Here is a 19722-nt window from a genome sequence, read left to right on the forward strand (position 1 = left end):
GTTCATCATGGGAGTTACCATAGCGTACAGCATTGAAGCTACTGCAGTTTTCTTGGAAGAGTGTGTAAATGTCGTACTTATATACGAACCAAAAGCTGTCCCATAGAATAAGAAAACAACTGAGAGGTGAGACCCACAGGTAGAAAAAGCTTTATACTTTCCACCTGCTGATGGCATTCTCAAAATGGAAGAGACAATTTGAGTATAAGAGAAAATGATTCCAGAGAAAGGAAGAACGCCCAGTATGCTAGCTGTAAAATATAAGATTGATGTCATTGGTGAGAGTTTCAGAGCAGGCAACTTTGATGACCTGAAAAACTTCACAAAATAAGTAAAGCATTTCCAGATCTGTGCAAAAGGACAGACTCAACAACATCAGACTGTGGAGCAGGGCATCATCCACAATGCTAACGAGCAAGGAGACTAGAATCAGCAGGCCACAGAAGTGGGCATCCATGATGACCATGTACCTCAGTGGGTGACAAATGGCCACATAGCGGTCATAGGCCATTACTCCAAGGAAAAAATTTTCCAAAGTACTAAAAATCATGACAAAGCAGACCTGGGTGAGGCATCCTGCATAAGTGATGCTCTGATTTTTTGCTTGGAGGTTTACCAGCATCTTTGGGAGCGTGGTGGTGCTGAGACAGATGTCAGTAAATGAGAGATTGGAAAGAAAGAAGTACATGGGGGTGTGGAGGTGGGGGTCAGAGCTGACGGCCAGGATGATGAGCAGGTTTCCCAGGACAGTGACCAAATATATGGACAGAAACAGGCTAAAAAGGAGAGGTTGCAGTTCCTGATCCTCTGTCAGTGCCAGGAGAAGGAATTCTGAAACATCTGTTTGGTTTCTCGGTTCCATATTGTTGATGAATCTGGTGGAAAAGATTGAGGCGACTGACAATCAAATGTCAGGAAGCAGCATCTTAGGATGGAAACAAGAGGAATGGGCGGGAATATAAAGGTGTTGCCTTCTGCATGTATATTGTTCGGTTATTTAAAAAAAGTGGAGAAGCTGATATAGCAGGATATCAACATTTATTTATTATTTTGGAAAGGAGTGAGGAGGTGGTCATTTTTTTATTACATTCTTTGTGCTCTTATTAGCATTTTAAATATTTGGTAATTGTGGAAAGAGAAACATATTCTGGAGGCAGCCTGATAAGACTGTCTCAGACACAATTGCTGTCTTTCAAAATTAGAACTGGGCAACAGAAATACAAGTATTCCCTCCTTTTTGAAAGTTCATGTTATGCTACTTTACTTTTCGAAAGATTCACATCAGTACCTGTTTTCTTCACTAACTGAAAGAAGTTCAAAGAGTATTTTTGCTTAAAAAAATAGAGATCAAAAGCAAAACTCACCTTCAGTGTTTTTTTTTCAACAATTCTGTAAAGAGGTATTGCACACCTGCTAGCGATGAGAGTCCATCCCCAAGCCCCTTTCCTGAAAACTACACTCAGCAGTTGTCATACCTTTGAACTGCGTCTGTGAACACTGTATGTTAGTTTTATTTTAGGTTATATGTGTTATTTTGTATGATTTGGTGTGTTATTTTGGGGTCTGAGAATGCTCAAAATTTTTTCCCATATAAATTAGTGGTAATGGCTTCTTCACTTAAGGCCATTTCAACTGATGAAAGCTTTTGTAGGAACACTCTATTTTCAGATAGTGGGGGAAACCTGTAAGAAAAATGTGTGCTAACAACTAGGAATGGGAAGATAAGGTTAAGCTGATAAATCTACTTTTGCCACCACAAGAATGCTAGTAAATATCAGAGAATTTTAAAATAGTCATCATGATTGAGAAGGGGCAGATTTCTTTTCAGGAGGAAAATGGTCAGGAGGACAGTAGCAGAATGACAGCTCCTTGCTATTGGTGCAAAGATACAAGGAAACATGTTGTCAGGAAGATGGAAGACAGTTAGACAGGAGTTGAGATGTCTTGATTCCAATCATTTCATGCACACACTATTTTCACAGGCATCATTCCTCTATATGTTCCTATATTAAAATATTTGTCCTCACTTCTAAATATTAACTAAGGGATTTATGTTACCTGGCTGGCATCATTGAGGAATGATGATTGACATCAGCCCTGGATGTTGGATGATGTAGATGGGAGATCTATCCTTCGGAAAGGCAGAGGACCAAGTGAGGCACCAGGCTCCTGGGCAAGAGAATCATCTGTGGCTAGAGTCTCGGGTGTGCTGCTTCCTCACTGGAAGGGGACTGTTGAATGAGGTGGCCACAGGTAGACTATTTGAGGTCTCTATGTCCCTGTGGGCTCAATATCCAAAGCTCCTCATTAACTAAACACTTTTCTTGTCATTCTGATCCCAGGACAGAGCAAATCTTTAAAGACCAAGAAAATAGAAGGTAGAATTAAATGTGGCTGAATCCCAGCCTCTGGGAGACCAGCTGTATGCCATTTCTCTCTCTCTACCTGTTTCTTTTAGTTCCACATCACATACCTTTTACATATGGATACACCATCCTTCTCTAATTGCATCACAACATTTTTTAGGTACAATTGAAAGCATATCCACCTTAGTAGTGATGTTAAAAAGCCTGATTCCAATTTTAGGTGTTACAATATAATTTATGTATGAGGGTACAAATAATATATTTAGAAATATAGGTAAGTTATTTTAAAATGCAAATACATAGTCTTGTTTCTTTCTAAGTGTCATTGAATATTCCCTGATCCTTACTCTTTATTCTGTATATGTTCATAGAGCATATTGTAAGTCATTCTGTCTGGTGAATTCTGACTGTGATTAGTATAGATAGTCCTATTACTCCTTTTCTAGAGTTTCATAATCAACTTTTCCAGTTGTGTCCCAAAAATATTTATGCACATTTTTCTTAATATTCGTGGAATGTGGGTTGATATTTTGGCTCTTGATTTTTAATGGAGTTGTGAGAAATCACATTTTCACTGGCTAGGCACTAGTATGCAGGTTTATCCATATTCTCAGTAGATTTAGTTAGATGAAAACCATTATTTAATAGATGAAGATGGTATTCCATGTGAATATTCACTTAAAAACCTTCGTCTTTAATGAATTCAGTATACTCATGAATTTATCAATTTATTTTACTACATGTTAATTGTTTCCATATAAATTTTGTTTGCTAATCTACAGATTTCTCAATATGTTATTTGAGAAACAATTTGAGACAAGATGGCATTATCGTGTCACTCTTCACCATCTTAACCTCATTTATTTCAAGCATATGGCATAATACAAATGTAAATTTCTACTGGAATCTTCCCACTCAAATAGAATCTGCCAGTGATTATTTTAATAGCCGGGAAGAAAAATAATACAAAAATGATAACCAAAAAAACAAGATTAACTTTTCAGGTTCCATAATCAGAACTCAAACACAAAATGATAAGTAGGCTGCACCTCCAAATTTATGGCCTTAGCAAGGAATTTTAGGTGGAAGATTGCTCTTTCCAGGTGATAAGGGCTAAATGCTCTAGAAAGGATTAGATATTTGAAGCCAAGGTCAGAGGTGGTGTTACTTGATTTGAGAAGTGTGAGTGAACACAAAAATTGTGGACGTTGCTTGGCCCATGACTGCAGATTTTGATCAACTAAAAGTTTCTTAAAAGCCTTCAGGAAGAAACTGAGCCAAGCTCCCTACTGTCTTTGTGGCTGGATTTGTGATTTTCTCACTATTACCAACAGGAAGAGGTAGGAAATGGAGCTCATGGGTTGAGTGTTGGTGATTAGTGAGAGCTACCCTGAACCTGTTAGACAGAAAGAGTGACCACATCGGTGGAAAGGGAGAAAAAAAAAACTTTAAAATTGAAGAGAATATGAAATTTGTGATTTACATAGCCGGAAAGAATAACAATGCAAAAATAAGAACCAACAACAAGTATAATCAGAGAAAAAAAGTCAAGATTCAGAACATTCAGGCAAGTTCTGAATCTTGATTTTTTTCTCTGATTGTACTTGGTGTGTGATGAGGAGAAGAAAAAGATAAAATCAAAGGGGTAGTGTTAGGCAAATTATACAAAGAGCATCCTGATGGAAAGGGCAAATGCAGGATGGCCATGTGTAGTGCTTTTGTAGTAATCCTAAATGATGGTGGCTTACACCATGGTGGTAATTGTAGAGGTGTTAAGATTTGGTGGTATTATGGATGTCTTTTGGTGGTATAGGCAACAGGGTTTTCTGAAAAATTGGGCACAGAGAGCAAGAAAGAGAGAGGAATAAAAGATGAAGCTCAGTTGGAGAGAACTGCTCAGCACCTGAAAAAAATGTGTTATTATTCACTGTGATAGGAAAGACTGTGGGAAATGCATATCTAGGAGTTTAATATCAGGGTTGTAGTTTTGGGTAAGTTGAGTTTAAGATGTCTGTTGGAGAGGCCAAGCGGGCAGGTGTGTATAAGTCTAGAATGTTATATACGGGAACGTTATATATAAGTCTGGAATTTGGGGAACTGATCCTCTCTGGAGACATAAATTTGGGAGTTATTAGAGTTAGATAACTTTTAAAGCCTTGAGTCTGGATGTTACTGCCAAGGAGTCAAGGTAGTTAAAGAAAAGAGAGTTAGGACTGAACTTTCAGACACTCCAGTGTGTGAGGTTGGGAACATGAGAAAGACACATCCAAGGAAACTGAGGACTAGTAGCCAGGGAAGCAGGAGCAAAACCAAGACAATGTAACTTGCTGAAAGCCAGGTGTATTAGTTTCTTGTGACTTCTGTAAAGATGAGCACAAACGTGATGGCATAATACAACAGAAATAAATTCTCTCACACTTCTGGAGGACAGAAGTCTGCGATCAGTTTCACTGTTCCGAAATGAAGGTGTATGCAGAGTAGTGCTCCTCTAGAGATTCACTAGGCAAATCTGTTGCCTCTTTGAGCTTCTGGTGGCTTCAGCTTTTCTTTGGCTTCTGGCCTCATCACACCATCCTTGCCTCAATGGGCATATTACCTTTCCTTCTGTCTGAGTCAAATCTCTCTCTAATCTCTCTTATAAAGATATTTCTGATTGCGTTTACGGCCTACTCAGATAACCCTTTATCCCATCTGCAAAGAACCTTTTCCCCAACACAGTAAAATTTGCAAGTTCCACAGATTAGGACCTGATATCTTTGGGGCTGTTATGTAATGTATTACACCAAGTGAAGAAAGTATTCCAGTAAGTACTAAGCTAAATCAAGGCTGGTGACAAGCAAAGTAAGTGAGAGATGCAGAACTGAAGCCAGGATTTAACAAGGTAGAGAATCTTGATGACTCTCAGGAGCCCTTTCTATTGCATGCAGGGTCAAGGGTCTGATTGAACTGAACTCAGATAGAAATGGGAGGACAGAATTGGTGATCGGCAAAATGCTAATGGAATTTCAAAAAATCAAATCTAGCAAAAAGTGGAAAAAAATAATACTTCTGCTGAATTTAGTTTAATTCCTGGAATGCAAGGTTGGTTCTTTCTCCATACAACCACAGTGTTCACTCTCACTCTTCCTTTTCTTGAAAGTCAATTTCTCAGTGAGGCATCCTCTGGCCCTCTATCTAAATCACAGCACCTTCACATTTTCTTACGCTCTCTCCTCATGTGTGATCTCCATAGCACTTATCAGCACCTAAGTCATGCTGTTCTTATTGCATCAGGTTGGGTTTCATGGCTTCCTGTCTACTCCACTTAAGCAGAGATTAGGACGTCAAAGGTTTGTTAGGGAGTGCTTCTTGGACCAGCACCTGTGAAAGGAAAGGGAAGGAGGAAGGATTGGGCAGAGGAGGAAACTGAGTTGTGATGAAGTCTTGAGATCAGCAGGGAGCTCTGGAGCTGGAATGGACCTTCAGGGTTATGCCAGTTGGGGTAAGAGAATCAGGCCTTTAAAAGGTGTGTAGATCATGCATTGGATGCAACACTGTGAGGAGGTGGGCCCTTGGGTGCAGAGGTTCTCTTCTAGTGAGTCATTCTCAAATGGTGCTAACAGTTAAAGGCACTCTGCTTAGCTAAGTGCTGAAGCAAGTGCTTAAAAATATGTGAAAGCAGCAGGAAAGAAAGGACCAGAATGAGGATGCCAGACCTGGAAGAAAGTTGTGCTGGCTCACATTCATTGAGTACTTTATCTGAGTACTTATTAGGTGCCAAGCATTATATTTATTGTCGTTAATTTCTATTGAGTCTGCACTCACTATTTGGGATCTCATGTATAACCAAATGAAACGCATTCCAATCTTGTGGCATCTTCATGGTGGTTGGTATATTTGAGACCATTGTAGCGGCCATTGTTAATCTATCTCCTTGAAGGTTTCCCAGGCCTTTGCTGTCCCTCAACTTTCTCAGACATGAAGTCCTTCTAGTGATTAATCCCTTCTGATGATGCATCCAAAGTAAGTGAGTTGAAAACTCAGACAATATTTGGTTCTCCATTGGGTTTTCACTGGCTGATTTTTAGAAGTAGATTACCAGGCCTTTCTTCCTTGTCTGTCTTTGTCTGGAAGTTTCACTGAAGCCTGCCCACTATGGGTGACCTGCTGATGTTTGAAATACTTGTGGCATAGCTTCCAGCATTGTAGCAACATGCAAGCCACCACAGTACAACACACTGACAGACAGGTAGTGGCATTATAGTGAGCACGTGCTGTTACTATGGTGCTTGACTCTACATCAGACTTTGCCAATCTGATGCTTAGTGTAAGCCTCCCATGTTAATGAAATTTCTCTTGCTGGTAATTAGTGTTGGAAGGGACATATATCCCATACCAGGCTGATAGTGTAGGCTATCTTCTAAATGATTCCTTGGGAAGATTATCTCTCCATTACAAAGAGACCAAATAGAAGCAGTCAGTTTTCTGTTTCTATTATTGTTTCTGAAATGACCTATGTGCCTTTGGTGACCATAAAGAGAATAACCTTAGGAAGAAACGAACATATGAAGAGTGAAAATGCAACACTGTAGTTCTGTGCCTGAACCTACTCTATCTCTGAAACCTTTGTTAGGAGTGATAATTGTTTTTAATGTTTGACCCTGTTTGTGTCATTGATAAAATTTGAGGTATCTAATATATTTATGCCAGTTTTATAGATGAGGATACTGAGCTTGGAAGCAAGTTGTCAAAGGTCAGATAGCTACTACAGAGCAGAGGTAGGATTCAACTTGACATCTAAGATGAAAACAGGTTCTTGAAACCAGGTACATGGATGGGTAAAAAAAAAAAATTTTTTTTTTTTTTTTTTTTTTGAGGTGGGATACAACTTGATGTCCAGGATGAAGACCAGGTTCCTGACACCAGGTACATGGACGGGTACATGGATAGAAACAGCCTAAAGAAGAGGGGCTGTAGTTCTGGATTCTCTGAGAGGAGAGGGGGAGGAATCCTTCTTGGTTTTCACATGTTTGGTTTTCCGATTCTGTGTTGTTGATGAGTCTGATGGAAAAAATAGACATGATGAGACACATAATAGATGTACAAAGTATCTCATTTTAGAGGATGTCTCACATCTATATTGTGAAACAAAATGAAAATTACAAATCTTTCTCTGTGCTCTCTGTTTCTGTTTTTCCTCCACTTCTTTCTTCCCTTCCTCTTTTACTTTTTTTCTCTCAGTCCTCCTCTCGACTCCACTAACCAGTTCCTCAAGTTTAAATTATTGAATATCCTACTGCCTAGGAAGTCACCAAATTTAAGACTATAGTTGCCTCTGGGAAGCAAAGGAAGGGATTGGACAGAAATAAAAAGACTATGTCCTCTTTTCTCTTACTATTTTGTTAATTTAAGAAGATAGTCATTATGGCAAAATTTCAGCATTTTTAAATTCTGGAAACATAAATACATGGGTATTTCTCCTGTTCTTCTGTGCTGTTGTCCCTGTTAAAATACTTTGTTGATTAATAAATGGAAACAGATATATGGCTGATTTAGCCTGTGGGTTCTGCCTGGTTTCCACCTCCTCCCACAGAGTTCTCATAACCAGGTAACAGGGTGAAGACAAATGATCTTCCGTGCAAAGGAATGTTAAATAAAAAAGTAAGGAGAAGATTACCATACACTCCTGCTCTCTCAAAACAATACTAAATAAAATTTTGGAAAAATCTAGAACACTCAACAAAATAGAGCAACGTCAAGTATGTGTTGAGATGGGAAAAGTTCCTGGAATTTTAGGGTCAGAGTAGGACATTAGCAGAATAAGATCTGTTCAAGTATTGGTGCAAAGGTAAAAGGAAACATGTGAAGAGGATGGACAATTAGGCAAACGCCTCACAAGTGACTCCATTCTGCTCATCTTCTGCAAGTACCTACCTCACAGCTGCCCCCAGATGGACTGGTAGACAAAGATCTCTCCCTATTTGCAAAGCATAAACTAGGGGACTTCAGATTACTGTGGTGCCAACACTAAAGAGTGATATTAAGTTCCCCTCTGGAGACTGAAGGATAAAAATGGAAGTGCTGTGCTCAGGGAGCACAGAAAGATAGAAAGACCCAGCTTTTGTGCAGAAGTAATGATCTGTTTTTCTGAGGTGTGCTGCCTACTGACCTGGGCAAGGCTGTTGTGTGTCATAGACAATTTGTAATCTCTGTAGGCATTGAGGGATCAATGTCCAACGCTCTTCATTAGTCAGATTCTTTTGTTGCCATTCTGATCCCAGGCTAGTGAAAATCCTTAAGGAGCAAGGCTCAGAGAAAGAAAAACCTAGCATTGGCTGATTCCTGCACCAGGGATATGGCATCCTTTTTCCTCCAAGTCTTTCTGTTCACATCCATTGCAAGTACCATGCACACAGGGACACAGAACATTTCTGTAATTAGACTCTAGCCTTCTTTTTTTACAGTATATTCAAAGGCATCCCTCTTTCAACAAAAATATCAGGGAGACTGACATCATGTTTAGGCTCAAAAATACAGTTTATTATATTGGTATACATATTATCTGTACAAATACAAGAGATAATATTTATCAGTTTATCTTTATCAACTTCAATCCTAAAAAATGTCAGCTGTAATAGCTGGTTCTAAATACGGTTCACTGAAGGTTGATCCTGTTTCTGCATATTGTATTCAGCTGTTTGTAATGTAATCTCTGTAATCAATATGGGCTTAGCATGTAACAAAAGTTTTATTCTTTTTTTAGAATTTGCTACTAACCTTTTTCAAATTCATAGTAGTAGCTTCAATACACATTTTTTTTTTCACATCACTAACCATGTTGTTGTTGTTAGGTGTCATTGAGTCCATACCGACTCATAGCCACCCTATGTACAACAGAACAAAACACCGCCCAGGCCAATGCCATACTCACAATCATTGCTATGCTTCAGCCCATCGTTGCAGCCACTGTGTCAATTCATCTCACTGAGGGCCTTCCTCTTTTTTGCTGAACTTCTATTTTACCAAGCATTATGTCCTTCTCCAGGGACTGATCCCTCCCGACAACACGTCCAAAGTATGGGAGATGTAGTCTCACCACCCTTGCTTCTAAGGAGCGCTCTGTTTGTACTTCTTCCAAGACAGATTTGTTCATTCTTTTGGCAATTCACCATATATTCAATGTTCTTCTCCAACACCACAATTCAAAGGTGTGAATTCTTCTTTGGTCTTCCTCATTCATCGTCCAGCTTTCACATGCATAGGAGGCAACTGAAAACACCATGGCTTGGGTCAGGCGCACCTTAGTCTTCAAGGTGACATCTTTGCTTTTCAACACTTTAAAGAGGTCTTTTGCAGCAGGTTTGCCCAATGCAATGAGTCTTTTGATTTCTTGACTGCTGCCTCTGTGGGTGTTGATTGTAAATCTGAGTAAAATGAAATCTTTGACAACATCAGCCTTTTTTCCGTTTATCATGATGTTGCTTATTGGTTCAGTTGTGAGGATTTTTGTTTTCTTTATGTTGAGGTGTAATCCATACTGAAAGCTGTGGTCTTTGATCTTCATGAGTAAGTGCTTCAAGTCCTCTTCATTTTTAGTAAGCAAGGTTGTGTCATCTGCATAACAGAGATGGTACATGAGTCTTCCTCTGATCCTGTGCCCCATTTTTCTTCATATAGTCCAGCTTTTAGGATTATTTTTTCAGCATTCAGATTGAATAGCTATGGTGAAAGGAAACAACCCTGACACATTTTCCTGACTTTACACTATGCAGTGTTCCCTTGTTCTGTTTGGCTGACTGCCTCTTGATCTATGTACAGGTCCCCGGTGAGCACAATTAAGTGTTCTGGAATTCCTATTCTTTGCAATGCTATGCATAATTTGTTCTGTTCCACACAATCGAATGCCTTTGCATAGTCAATAAAACACAGGTAAACATCCTTCTGGTATTCTCTGCTTTCAGCCAGGATCCATACGACATCATCAGTGATATCGTTGGTTCCACATCCTCTCCGGAATCAGGTTTGAATTCCTGTCAGTTCCCTGTCGATACACTGCTGCAGCTACTTTTGAATGATCTTCAGCAAAATTTTGCTTGCATGTGATATTAACGATATTGTTCAATAATTTCTGCATCCGGTTGGATCACCTTCCTTGGGAATAGGCATAAATATAGATCTCTTCCAGTCAGTTGGCCAGGTAGTTGTCTTCCAAATTTCTTGACATAGATGATTGAGTACTTCCAGGCTGCATCTGTTTGTTGAAACATCTATATTGGCATTCCGTCAGTTCTTGAAGCCTTGTTTTTCACCAATGCCTTCAGTACATCTTGGACTTCTTCCTTCAGTACCATTGATTTCTCTTCATATGGTACCTCCTGAAATGGTTGAAAGTAGACCAATTCTTTTTTGGTATAGTGACTGTGTATCACTTACATCTTCTTTTGATGCTTCCTGAGTCATTTAACATTTTACTCATAAAAATAAAAAACCAGACCCATTCCCGTTGAATTGATTCTGACTCATAATGACCCTATAGGACAGAGCAGAACTGCCCCATAGAGTTTGCAAGGAATGCCTGGTGGATTCTAACTGCCAACATTTTATTTCGCAGCTGTAGCACTTAAGCATTATGCCATCAGGGTTTCCCACATTTCCCCCATACAATTCTTCAGTATTGCAACTCAAAGCTTGGGTTTTCCCTCAGCTCTTTCAGCTTGAGAAATGCAGAACATGCTCTTTCCTTTTGTTGTTCCATCTTCAGGTCTTTGCACTTGTTATTATAATACTTCACTCTGTCTTCTCGAACTGCCCTTTGAAATCTCCTGTTCAGCTCTTTTACTTCATTATTTTTTTTCTTTTGCTTTAGCTACTTGACATTCAAGAGCAAGTTTCAGAGTCTCTTCCGACAATGACTTTGGTCTTTGTTTCCTGTCTTTTTAATGACCTCTTGCTTTCTTCATGTATGATGTCCTTGATGTCATTCCATAATAACATTAGAGGCTAGAAGTCTGAAATTACTTTTACTGTGCCAAAATCAAGGTGTTTGCAGAGCATTGCTCCCTCCAGAGACTCTACAGTCAGATCTATTTGTTGTCTCCTTGAGCTTCTGTTGGTTTCAGGCTTCCCTATATTTGTAGTCCCATCATACCAATCCCTGCCTCTGTCATCACATTACCTTCTCTTCTGAATATGTCAAATCTCTCTCTGCATGTCTCTTATGAAGACATACATGATTGCATTTAGAGCTCATCAAGATAATCCAGGATAAGATCATAACTTAATCACATCTGCAAAGAACCTTTTCCCTAGTAAGGCAATATTTACAGGTCCCACAGATTAGGACCATTTGTCTTTGGGGCAATTATGCAGCCTATTATACCAGGAGAAGAAACTATTCCAATGAGGACTAGACTTAGTCAATGTTGCTGACAGGCGAGGTGACTACAGATGGAGAATTGAAGTCTGTACATAACGTGGTAGAGGACTTTGGTAACACCTCAGGAGCAGTTTCTGTTGCATGCAGGAAGAGAGCCTGATTGAACTAACCTCAGATGGATATGAGAAGAGAGATTTGGTGAGCATAAGTATAGACAAACTTAAAGGAAGGAACAATTTCGGAAAATTTAAGGGAAAGAATATTATCTATTTCTTTTCATAATGCCAATGTAACATTGATATCAAAAGCAGACATAGTTATCACAAGAAAAGAAAATTCCAAGTACTCTTACTCCATTTTGAATAGGACAGGCATATGGTCTACTACGACGGAACTGACAAATTGAAGATAATGGTGTCATATTCATTGGGAAAAAGAACATTTCAACATCTATCCTGAAGTATAACGGTGTCAGTGATGGCATAATATCCATATACCTCCAAGGAGTGCCAGTTAATACAAGTATTATTCAAATTTATGCACCAACCACTAATGACAAAGATTTAAAAAAAATGATGATTTCTACCAGCATTTGCAGTCTTAATCTACCAAACATGCAATCACAATGCATTCATAATTACTGGTGATCGGAACGTGAAAGTTGGAAACAAAGAAGAAGGATCGGTAGTTGGAAAATATGAACTTGATGATGGAAACAGCATCAGAGACCACATGATAGAATTTTTCAAGGCCAACCACTTCTTCATCGCAAGTACCTTTTTCAACAGCATGAACGGGGACTATAAAAAGATGTCACCTTAAAGACTACTGTGCTCCTGACCCAAGCCATGATTTTTTCAATTGCATCGTATGCATGCAAAAGCTGGACAATAAATAAGGATGATGGAAGAAGAACTGATGCCTTTGAATTGTGGTGTTGGTGGAGAATATTGAATATACTGTGGACTGCCAAAAGAATGAACAAATCTGTCTTGGAAGAAGTACAACCAGAGTGCTCCTTAGAAGCGAGAATGGCGAGACTGTGTCTCACATACTTTGGACTTGTTGTCAGGAAGGATCAGTCCCTGGAGAAAGACATCATGCTTGGTAAAGTAGAGGGTCAGCGAAAAAGAGGAAGACTCTCAACAGATGGATTGACACAGTGGCTGCAACAATGTTTTCAAGCCTAACAACGACTGTGAGGATGGTGCAGGACCAGGCAGTGTTTCATTCTATTATGCATAGGGTCACTGGGAGATGGAACTGCCTCGATAGCACCTAACAACAACAACATAAACATACTGACCGCACCAGATGGAATGCATAGAAATCATATTGACTGCATCTGTGGAAAGAGATGATGGAGAAGCTCAATATCATCAGTCAGAAAAAGGCCAGGGGCAGAGTACAGGATAGACCATCAACTGCTCATATGCAAGTTAAAACCGAAGTTGAAGAAAATTAAAATAAGTCCATGAGAGCCAAAGTACATCATTGTTTATGTCCCACCTGAATTTAGAGAGCATCTTGAGATAGATTTCATGCATTGAACTCTAATGACTGAAGACCAGAAAATTTGTGAAATGACATCAAGGACATCATGCAGGAAGAAAGCAAAAGGTCATTAAAAAGGTAGGAAAGAAAGAAAAGAACAAAATGGATCTCAGAACAGACTCTGAAACTTGCTCTTGAATGTCAAGTAGCTAAAGCAAAAGCTGAAGTAAAAGAGTTGAACAGAAGCTTTCAAAGGGCAGCCTGAAAGGACAAAGTTAAGTGTTATAATGACATGTGCAGAGACCTAGAGTTTGAAAACCAGAAGGAAAAAACACGGTTAATATTTCTCAAGCTGAAAGAACTGAAGGAAAAATTCAAGCCTCGAGTCCCTATATTGAAGGATTCTGTGGACAAAATATTGAATGATGCAGGAACCGTCAAAAGAAGATAGAAGGAATACACAGAGTCACTACATCAAAAAGAATTGGTTGATGTTCAGCCATTTCAGAGGTAGCATATGAACAGCAACCAATGGTACCAAAGAAAGAAGTCCAAGCTATGCTGGAGGCATTGTCGAAAAAAAAAGGCCTCAGGTATTGATGGAATACCAATTGAGATGTTTCAACAAATGGATTCAATGCTGGAAGCACTCACTCATCTATGCCAAGAAATTTGGAAGACAGCTACTTGGCCAATTAACTGGAAGAGGTCCATATTTGTACCCATTCCAAAGAAAGGTGATACAACAGAATGCAGACATTATCAAACAATATCGTTAATAATGCACACAAGTAAAACTTTGTTGAAGATAATTCAAAAGCAGGTGTAGCAGTACATTACATGGGAACTGCCAGAAATTCAAGCCTGATTCAGAAGAGGACTAGGAACAAAGGGTATCATTAGTGACGTCGGATGGATCTTGGCTGAAAGCAGAGAATACCAGAAAAAATGTTTACCTGTGTATTATTGACTATGCAAAGGCATTTGACTGTGTGGATCTTAACAATTATGGATAGCATTGTGAAGAATGATGTGATGGTTAAAGTTGTGTGTCAACTTGGCTGGTCCTTGATTCTCAGTGGGTTCACAGCTATGATGTAGTTTGGCAGTTACGTAATGACGTAAACAACTCCATCATGAGATCTGCTATAAGCAGCCAATATGTGGAAATGGAGTTTCATTGGGGGCGTGGCTTGCCTCCAGTATGTAAATGGCTGTTCCAGCAAGGCTCTTCACTCTGGATCTTGCATCTGGCTCCTCATCATCTGACCTCAGGTTTTTAGGACTTGAAGTAGAAGCTTACCTGCCGATCTTGGGTTGGCTAGCCCCTGCAGCAATGTGAATCAGGATAAGCCTCTAGCCTAAATCCTGACCACAGACTTGGGACTTGCCAGCCTCTCCAACCGTGTGAGCCATTTCCTTGAGATAAGCCTCTCTCTAAATATATATATGTACACACACACACATATATATGCTTCACTGGTTTTCCTTATATAGAACCCAACCTGAAACAAATGGGAATTCTAGAACACTTACTTATGTTCATGAGAAGCCTGTAAATAGATCAAGAGGCAGTCATTTGAACAGAACAAGGGGATACTGCATGATTTAAAAACGGGAAAGATGTGTGTCAAGGTTGAATTCTTTCACCATACTTATTCAATCTGTAAACTGAACAAATAATCCAAGAAGCTGTACTGTATGAAGAAGAATTTGACATTAGGATTGGTGGAAGGCTCATTAACAACCTACGATATCCCAATGATATAACCTTCCTTGCTGAAAGTGAAGCCGACGTGAAACACTCACGAATGAAGATCAAAGACTATCACCTTAGTATGGATTACACCTCAACATAAAGAAAACAAAAATCCTCACAACTGCACCAATAAGCAACATCATGATAAACTGAGAAAACAAAGTTAAGTATTATAATGACATACGCAAAGACCAGGAGTTACAAAACCAAAAGGGAAGAACATGGTTAACATTTCTCAAGCTGAAAGAACTGAAGAAAAAATTCAAGCCTCAAGTTGCTATATTGAAGGATTCTTTGGACAAAATATTGAATGACACAGGAAGCATCAAAAGAAGATGAAAGGAATACACAGAGTCACTGTACTGAAAAGAATTGGTTGTTAAGAATTTCATTTTACTTGGATCTACAATGAGTGTCCATGGAAGCAACAGTCAAGAAATCAAAGGACATATTTCATTGGACAAATCTGCTGCAAAAGACCTCTTTGAGTTGTTAAAAACCAAAGATATGGCTTTGAGGACTTAGGTGGGCCTGACACAGCCATGGTATTTTCAATCACCTCATATACATGTAAAAGCTGGGCAATGAATAAGGAAGACAGAAGAAGAATTGATGCCTTGGAATTATGGTTGTGGTGAAGAATGTTGAATATGCCATGGACTTTGTCTTGGAAGAAGTACAAACAGAATACCCCTTAGAAGCAGGGATGGTGCGACTACATCTCACATACTTAGCACATGTTGTCAGGAGGGATCAGCCCCTGGAGAAGGACATCATGCTTGGCAAAGTAGAGGGTCAGTGAAAAAGAAGACCCTCAATGAGATAGATTGACACAGTGGCTGCAATAATGGGTTCAAGCATAGCAGCAATTGTGAGGATGGCACAGGACCGGGCAGTGTTTCCTTCTGTTGTGCGTAGGGTTACTGTGAGTCGGAACCGACTCAACGGCGCCTAACGGCAACAACACGGTCTTGCAGAAGAACAATCAAATCTGTCTGAGAGGGAGTACAGCCAGAATGCTCCTTAGAAGCAAGAATGGCAAGACTTCTCACCTACTTTGGAAATGTTATCAGTAGGGACCAGTCCCTGGAGAAGGACATCATACTTGGTAATGTAGAGGGTCAGAGAGAAAGAGGAAGACCCTCAACGAGATGAATTGACACAGTGGCTGCAACAGTGGGCTCAAACACAGCAATGATGGTGAGGATGGTGCAGGATTAGGCAGTGTTTTGTTCTGTTATACATGGGATCACCGTGAGTTGGAACTGGGTCTATGGCACCTAACGACAACAACTATTATTACTGCAAAATTACTAACAAAATTTCAAAAAATCAAATCCAGCAAAGTTGAAAAAAGATAATGCTTTCTGTCAAATTTGCTTTAATTCCAGGAATGCATAGTTGGTCCTTTGTCCATATAACAGCGTTTACTTCCACTCTTCTTTAGGTCTTTACTCACAAGTCAGCTTCTCTGTGAAGTTTCTACTGGCCCACTTATCTAAATTGCAATGCCACCTTATTTTCTTCCTCTCTTTCCTGATTTATATTTTTCACAGCACTTATCACCATCTAACTTTCCATGTTTTTCTATTGCATCAAGTTGTGTTCTCTTGAGAAGCATAATTAGCATGCCAATGGTTTGTTAGTGCTGCTGAGATTAGCATCTTGAAAGAAAACTGAAGAAAGTAGGTCTGGGCAGAGGGAGAAAGTGAGTTGTGATACAATCCAAAAGAGAGCCTCCACTGACCCTCCAGGACATTCTTGAGCAGAACAAGAGAAAAGGCTGGAGAGAAATAGAGTGAAAACACTTGTGTTCATCACCAAAGCACTAAAGGGTATGCAAAACAAGCCACACACCTAAAGAAGAAGTTTGCAAGGCATATAACTGATAAAGCATTAATATCCCAACTAAATAAAGAAATCTTATAAATTAATAAGAAAAAAGCTATTCAGTAGAAATATTATAAACAGATATTCCAAAAGGGGAAAGGTAATGTCCCATAGCATGTGAGACGACTCTCACTTTCATAATAAGAGAAATGTTTGTCAGTTCAATAATAGTCTACATCCACCAGATTGTTAGACTACAAGAATATATGTTGATTATGTGGATGCAAGGCACAACCGGTCAGAGTGTAAATTAGCTCAACCGCTTGAGAAAACTCTTTAAAGTTACCCAAATAAAAATGGTGTTCCCCTATGTCCAATAACTTACTTCTCCTCAAGTATAACATTCTTCCTTATTTCCACTAGGAGACATGTGTGAGAATATTGAAATAGCTTTATTCATAAAAGCAAAAAACTAACTAGCAAAATTTCTTTCAACATCAAAAAAGGAGAACTTTTGTGATGTTACTTTACATAATGTGAAAGTATGAAGCATTGAAAATAAAAGAGATAGTGTTACTCCCAATCACAGGTTTGAATTTCAAAAATACAGTTATGGGAAAAACAACTAATATGGAGAATTCATACATGCAGATTAAGCATTTAGGACCAGATCCATTCAATGGAGAAACAAAAATCTCTTCAATAAATGGTATTAAGACAACTGGATAGCCACATGCAAAATAAATAAATCAAAATAAAGATGAATCCTTGCCTCATACCATACAGAAAAGTTAAGTCAAAGTGGATCAAAAAATATAAGGCCTAAAACTGAAAACCTCTTTGAAGAAAACGTAGTGGCAAATTTTCATGAGCTTGGATTAAGAAATACTTTCTTAAAAAAGCACAGGTCACAAACAAAAAGGTAGTTGTATTGTAATTCATCAACATTAAATATGTTTGTCCATCCACTTACATTATCAAGAGAGTGAAGAGGCAACCATAAAATGGGAAAAATATTTACAAATCATATATCTGATAAGAGTTTAATATCAAGAGTATGTAATGAAGTTTTAAAACTCAACAGCAGAAAGATAAACCGTATAAAAATATGAGAAAAGAACTTGAACAAGTATTTTTCCAAAGAAGTTATACAAATTGCCAACAAGCACCTAAAATGATGCTCAACATCATTAGTCATCAGGAAAATGAAAATCAAAAATCACAATGAGTACCATGTCACACCACTTGTATGGTAATAATAATAGTAACAAGAATAATAATTTCTCAATTTGCACTCATGATGACCTTATGTGTTACAGAGTAGAATGGCATTATTGGGTTTTTTTTTGGCTCTAATCTTTATGGAAGCAGATTGACAGGCCTTTCTTCTGTGGTGCCAATGAGTGAATTTGAACTGCCAACCTTTTGGTTAGTAGCTATGAACAAATTGTTTGTGCCACCTAGAGGCCTTATAAAAATAGTAATAACAATAAATAATGATAAGTGAAAATGACAAGTGTTGGTAAGGTTGCAAAGAAATGGGAAACCTCATAAAATGCTTGTGGGATTTTAAAATGGTGCAGCTATTTTGAAAAATAATCTGGCAGTTTCCCAAATGGAAAAATATGAAGTTACCATTTGACACAGCAATTCCATTCCTAGGTATACACCCAAGAGGTATGAAAACATATGTCCACACAAAAACTTATACAGAAATATTTATAGCTTTATTATTCATAAAATATAAAAAGTAAAAACAACTGAAATGCCCATCAACAGATGAATGGATAAACAAAACGTGAGGAAACCATACAATGGTATATTACTCAACTACAAAAAGGAATGAAGTACTGATGCATGCTATAACATAAAAGAGCCTTGAAATTATGCTACCAGACACAAAAGTCCACATATTATAAAATTTTATTTGTACGGAATATCAGATTAGGGAAAGCTATAGAGACAGAAAGAAGATAAGTGGTTGCCCGAGTTGGGGAAAGAAAGGATTGGAGAGTGACTGACTAATAGATACGGGGTTTCCTTTTAGGGGATGAAAAAGTTCTGGAGCCGGGCAGCGGTGATTGTTGCACAAAATTGGCATTTACTTAGTGCCGTTGAATTGTAATTTTTAACATGTTTTCAATGGTAATTTATGTGATGAATATTTTACTACAGCTAAAAAAAAAAAGAAAAAATGGCTAGATTTCTAACAAGTTCAAAAAGAGTCAGATTGGTTTAATAGATATATACTGGGGTGATAAAAAGGTGCAGTTATATCCTATGAAAATGTCAGTATGTGTATCCTCTCAAATCCTGGCAATTTCATAGGATTCACCTAATAAAAGAACATCAAACAAATGATACAGAGTTCAGGAGGTGAGGAGTGTGATATGATTGCGAGACTGCTCAAGTGCATGCTGTGGTGATGATAATGCTTTATTTATTAATCTGGTGATAAGTATTGTCTTAGTCATCTAGTGCTGCTACAACAGAAATACCACAAGTGGATGGCTTTAACAAAGAGAAATTTATTTCTTCACAGTAAAGTAGGCTCAAAGTCCAATTTCGGGGTGTCAGCACCAGGGGAAGGTTTTCTCTCTGGGTTGGCCTTCTCATCAATCTTCCCTTGGGCTAGGAGTTTCTCTGCACAGGAAACCTGTGTCCAAAGGACACGCTCTGCTCCTGGCACTGCTTTCTTGGTGGTATGAGGTTCCCCTGTCTCTCTGTTTGCATCTCTCTTTTATATCCCAAGAGATTACCTCAAGACACAATCTAAACTTATAGGTTGAGTCCTGTCTAACACAACTGCTGCCCATCCTCTCTCATTAACATCATAGAGACAGGATTTACAACGTGTAGGAAAATCACACAATACCAGAAATCATGGCCCAGTCCAACTGATACACACATTTTTGGGG

At 38.7% G+C, this 19722-nt stretch overlaps 1 protein-coding gene and 1 pseudogene across 1 annotated transcript; both read right to left on the bottom strand.

Annotated features, from left to right (window-relative positions):
• Positions 1 to 19722, bottom strand: part of LOC126074056 (olfactory receptor 7G2-like) — a 678546-nt pseudogene that overhangs the window by 552738 nt on the left and 106086 nt on the right.
• Positions 248 to 688, bottom strand: LOC126071051 (olfactory receptor 7G2-like). The gene has a single exon (XM_049875354.1). It carries the CDS (start codon positions 686 to 688, stop codon positions 248 to 250), a length of 441 nt encoding a protein of 146 aa, XP_049731311.1.

Source organism: Elephas maximus, chromosome 3, assembly GCF_024166365.1.
Source record: "Elephas maximus indicus isolate mEleMax1 chromosome 3, mEleMax1 primary haplotype, whole genome shotgun sequence".
In the NCBI taxonomy this organism is placed as follows: domain Eukaryota; kingdom Metazoa; phylum Chordata; class Mammalia; order Proboscidea; family Elephantidae; genus Elephas; species Elephas maximus.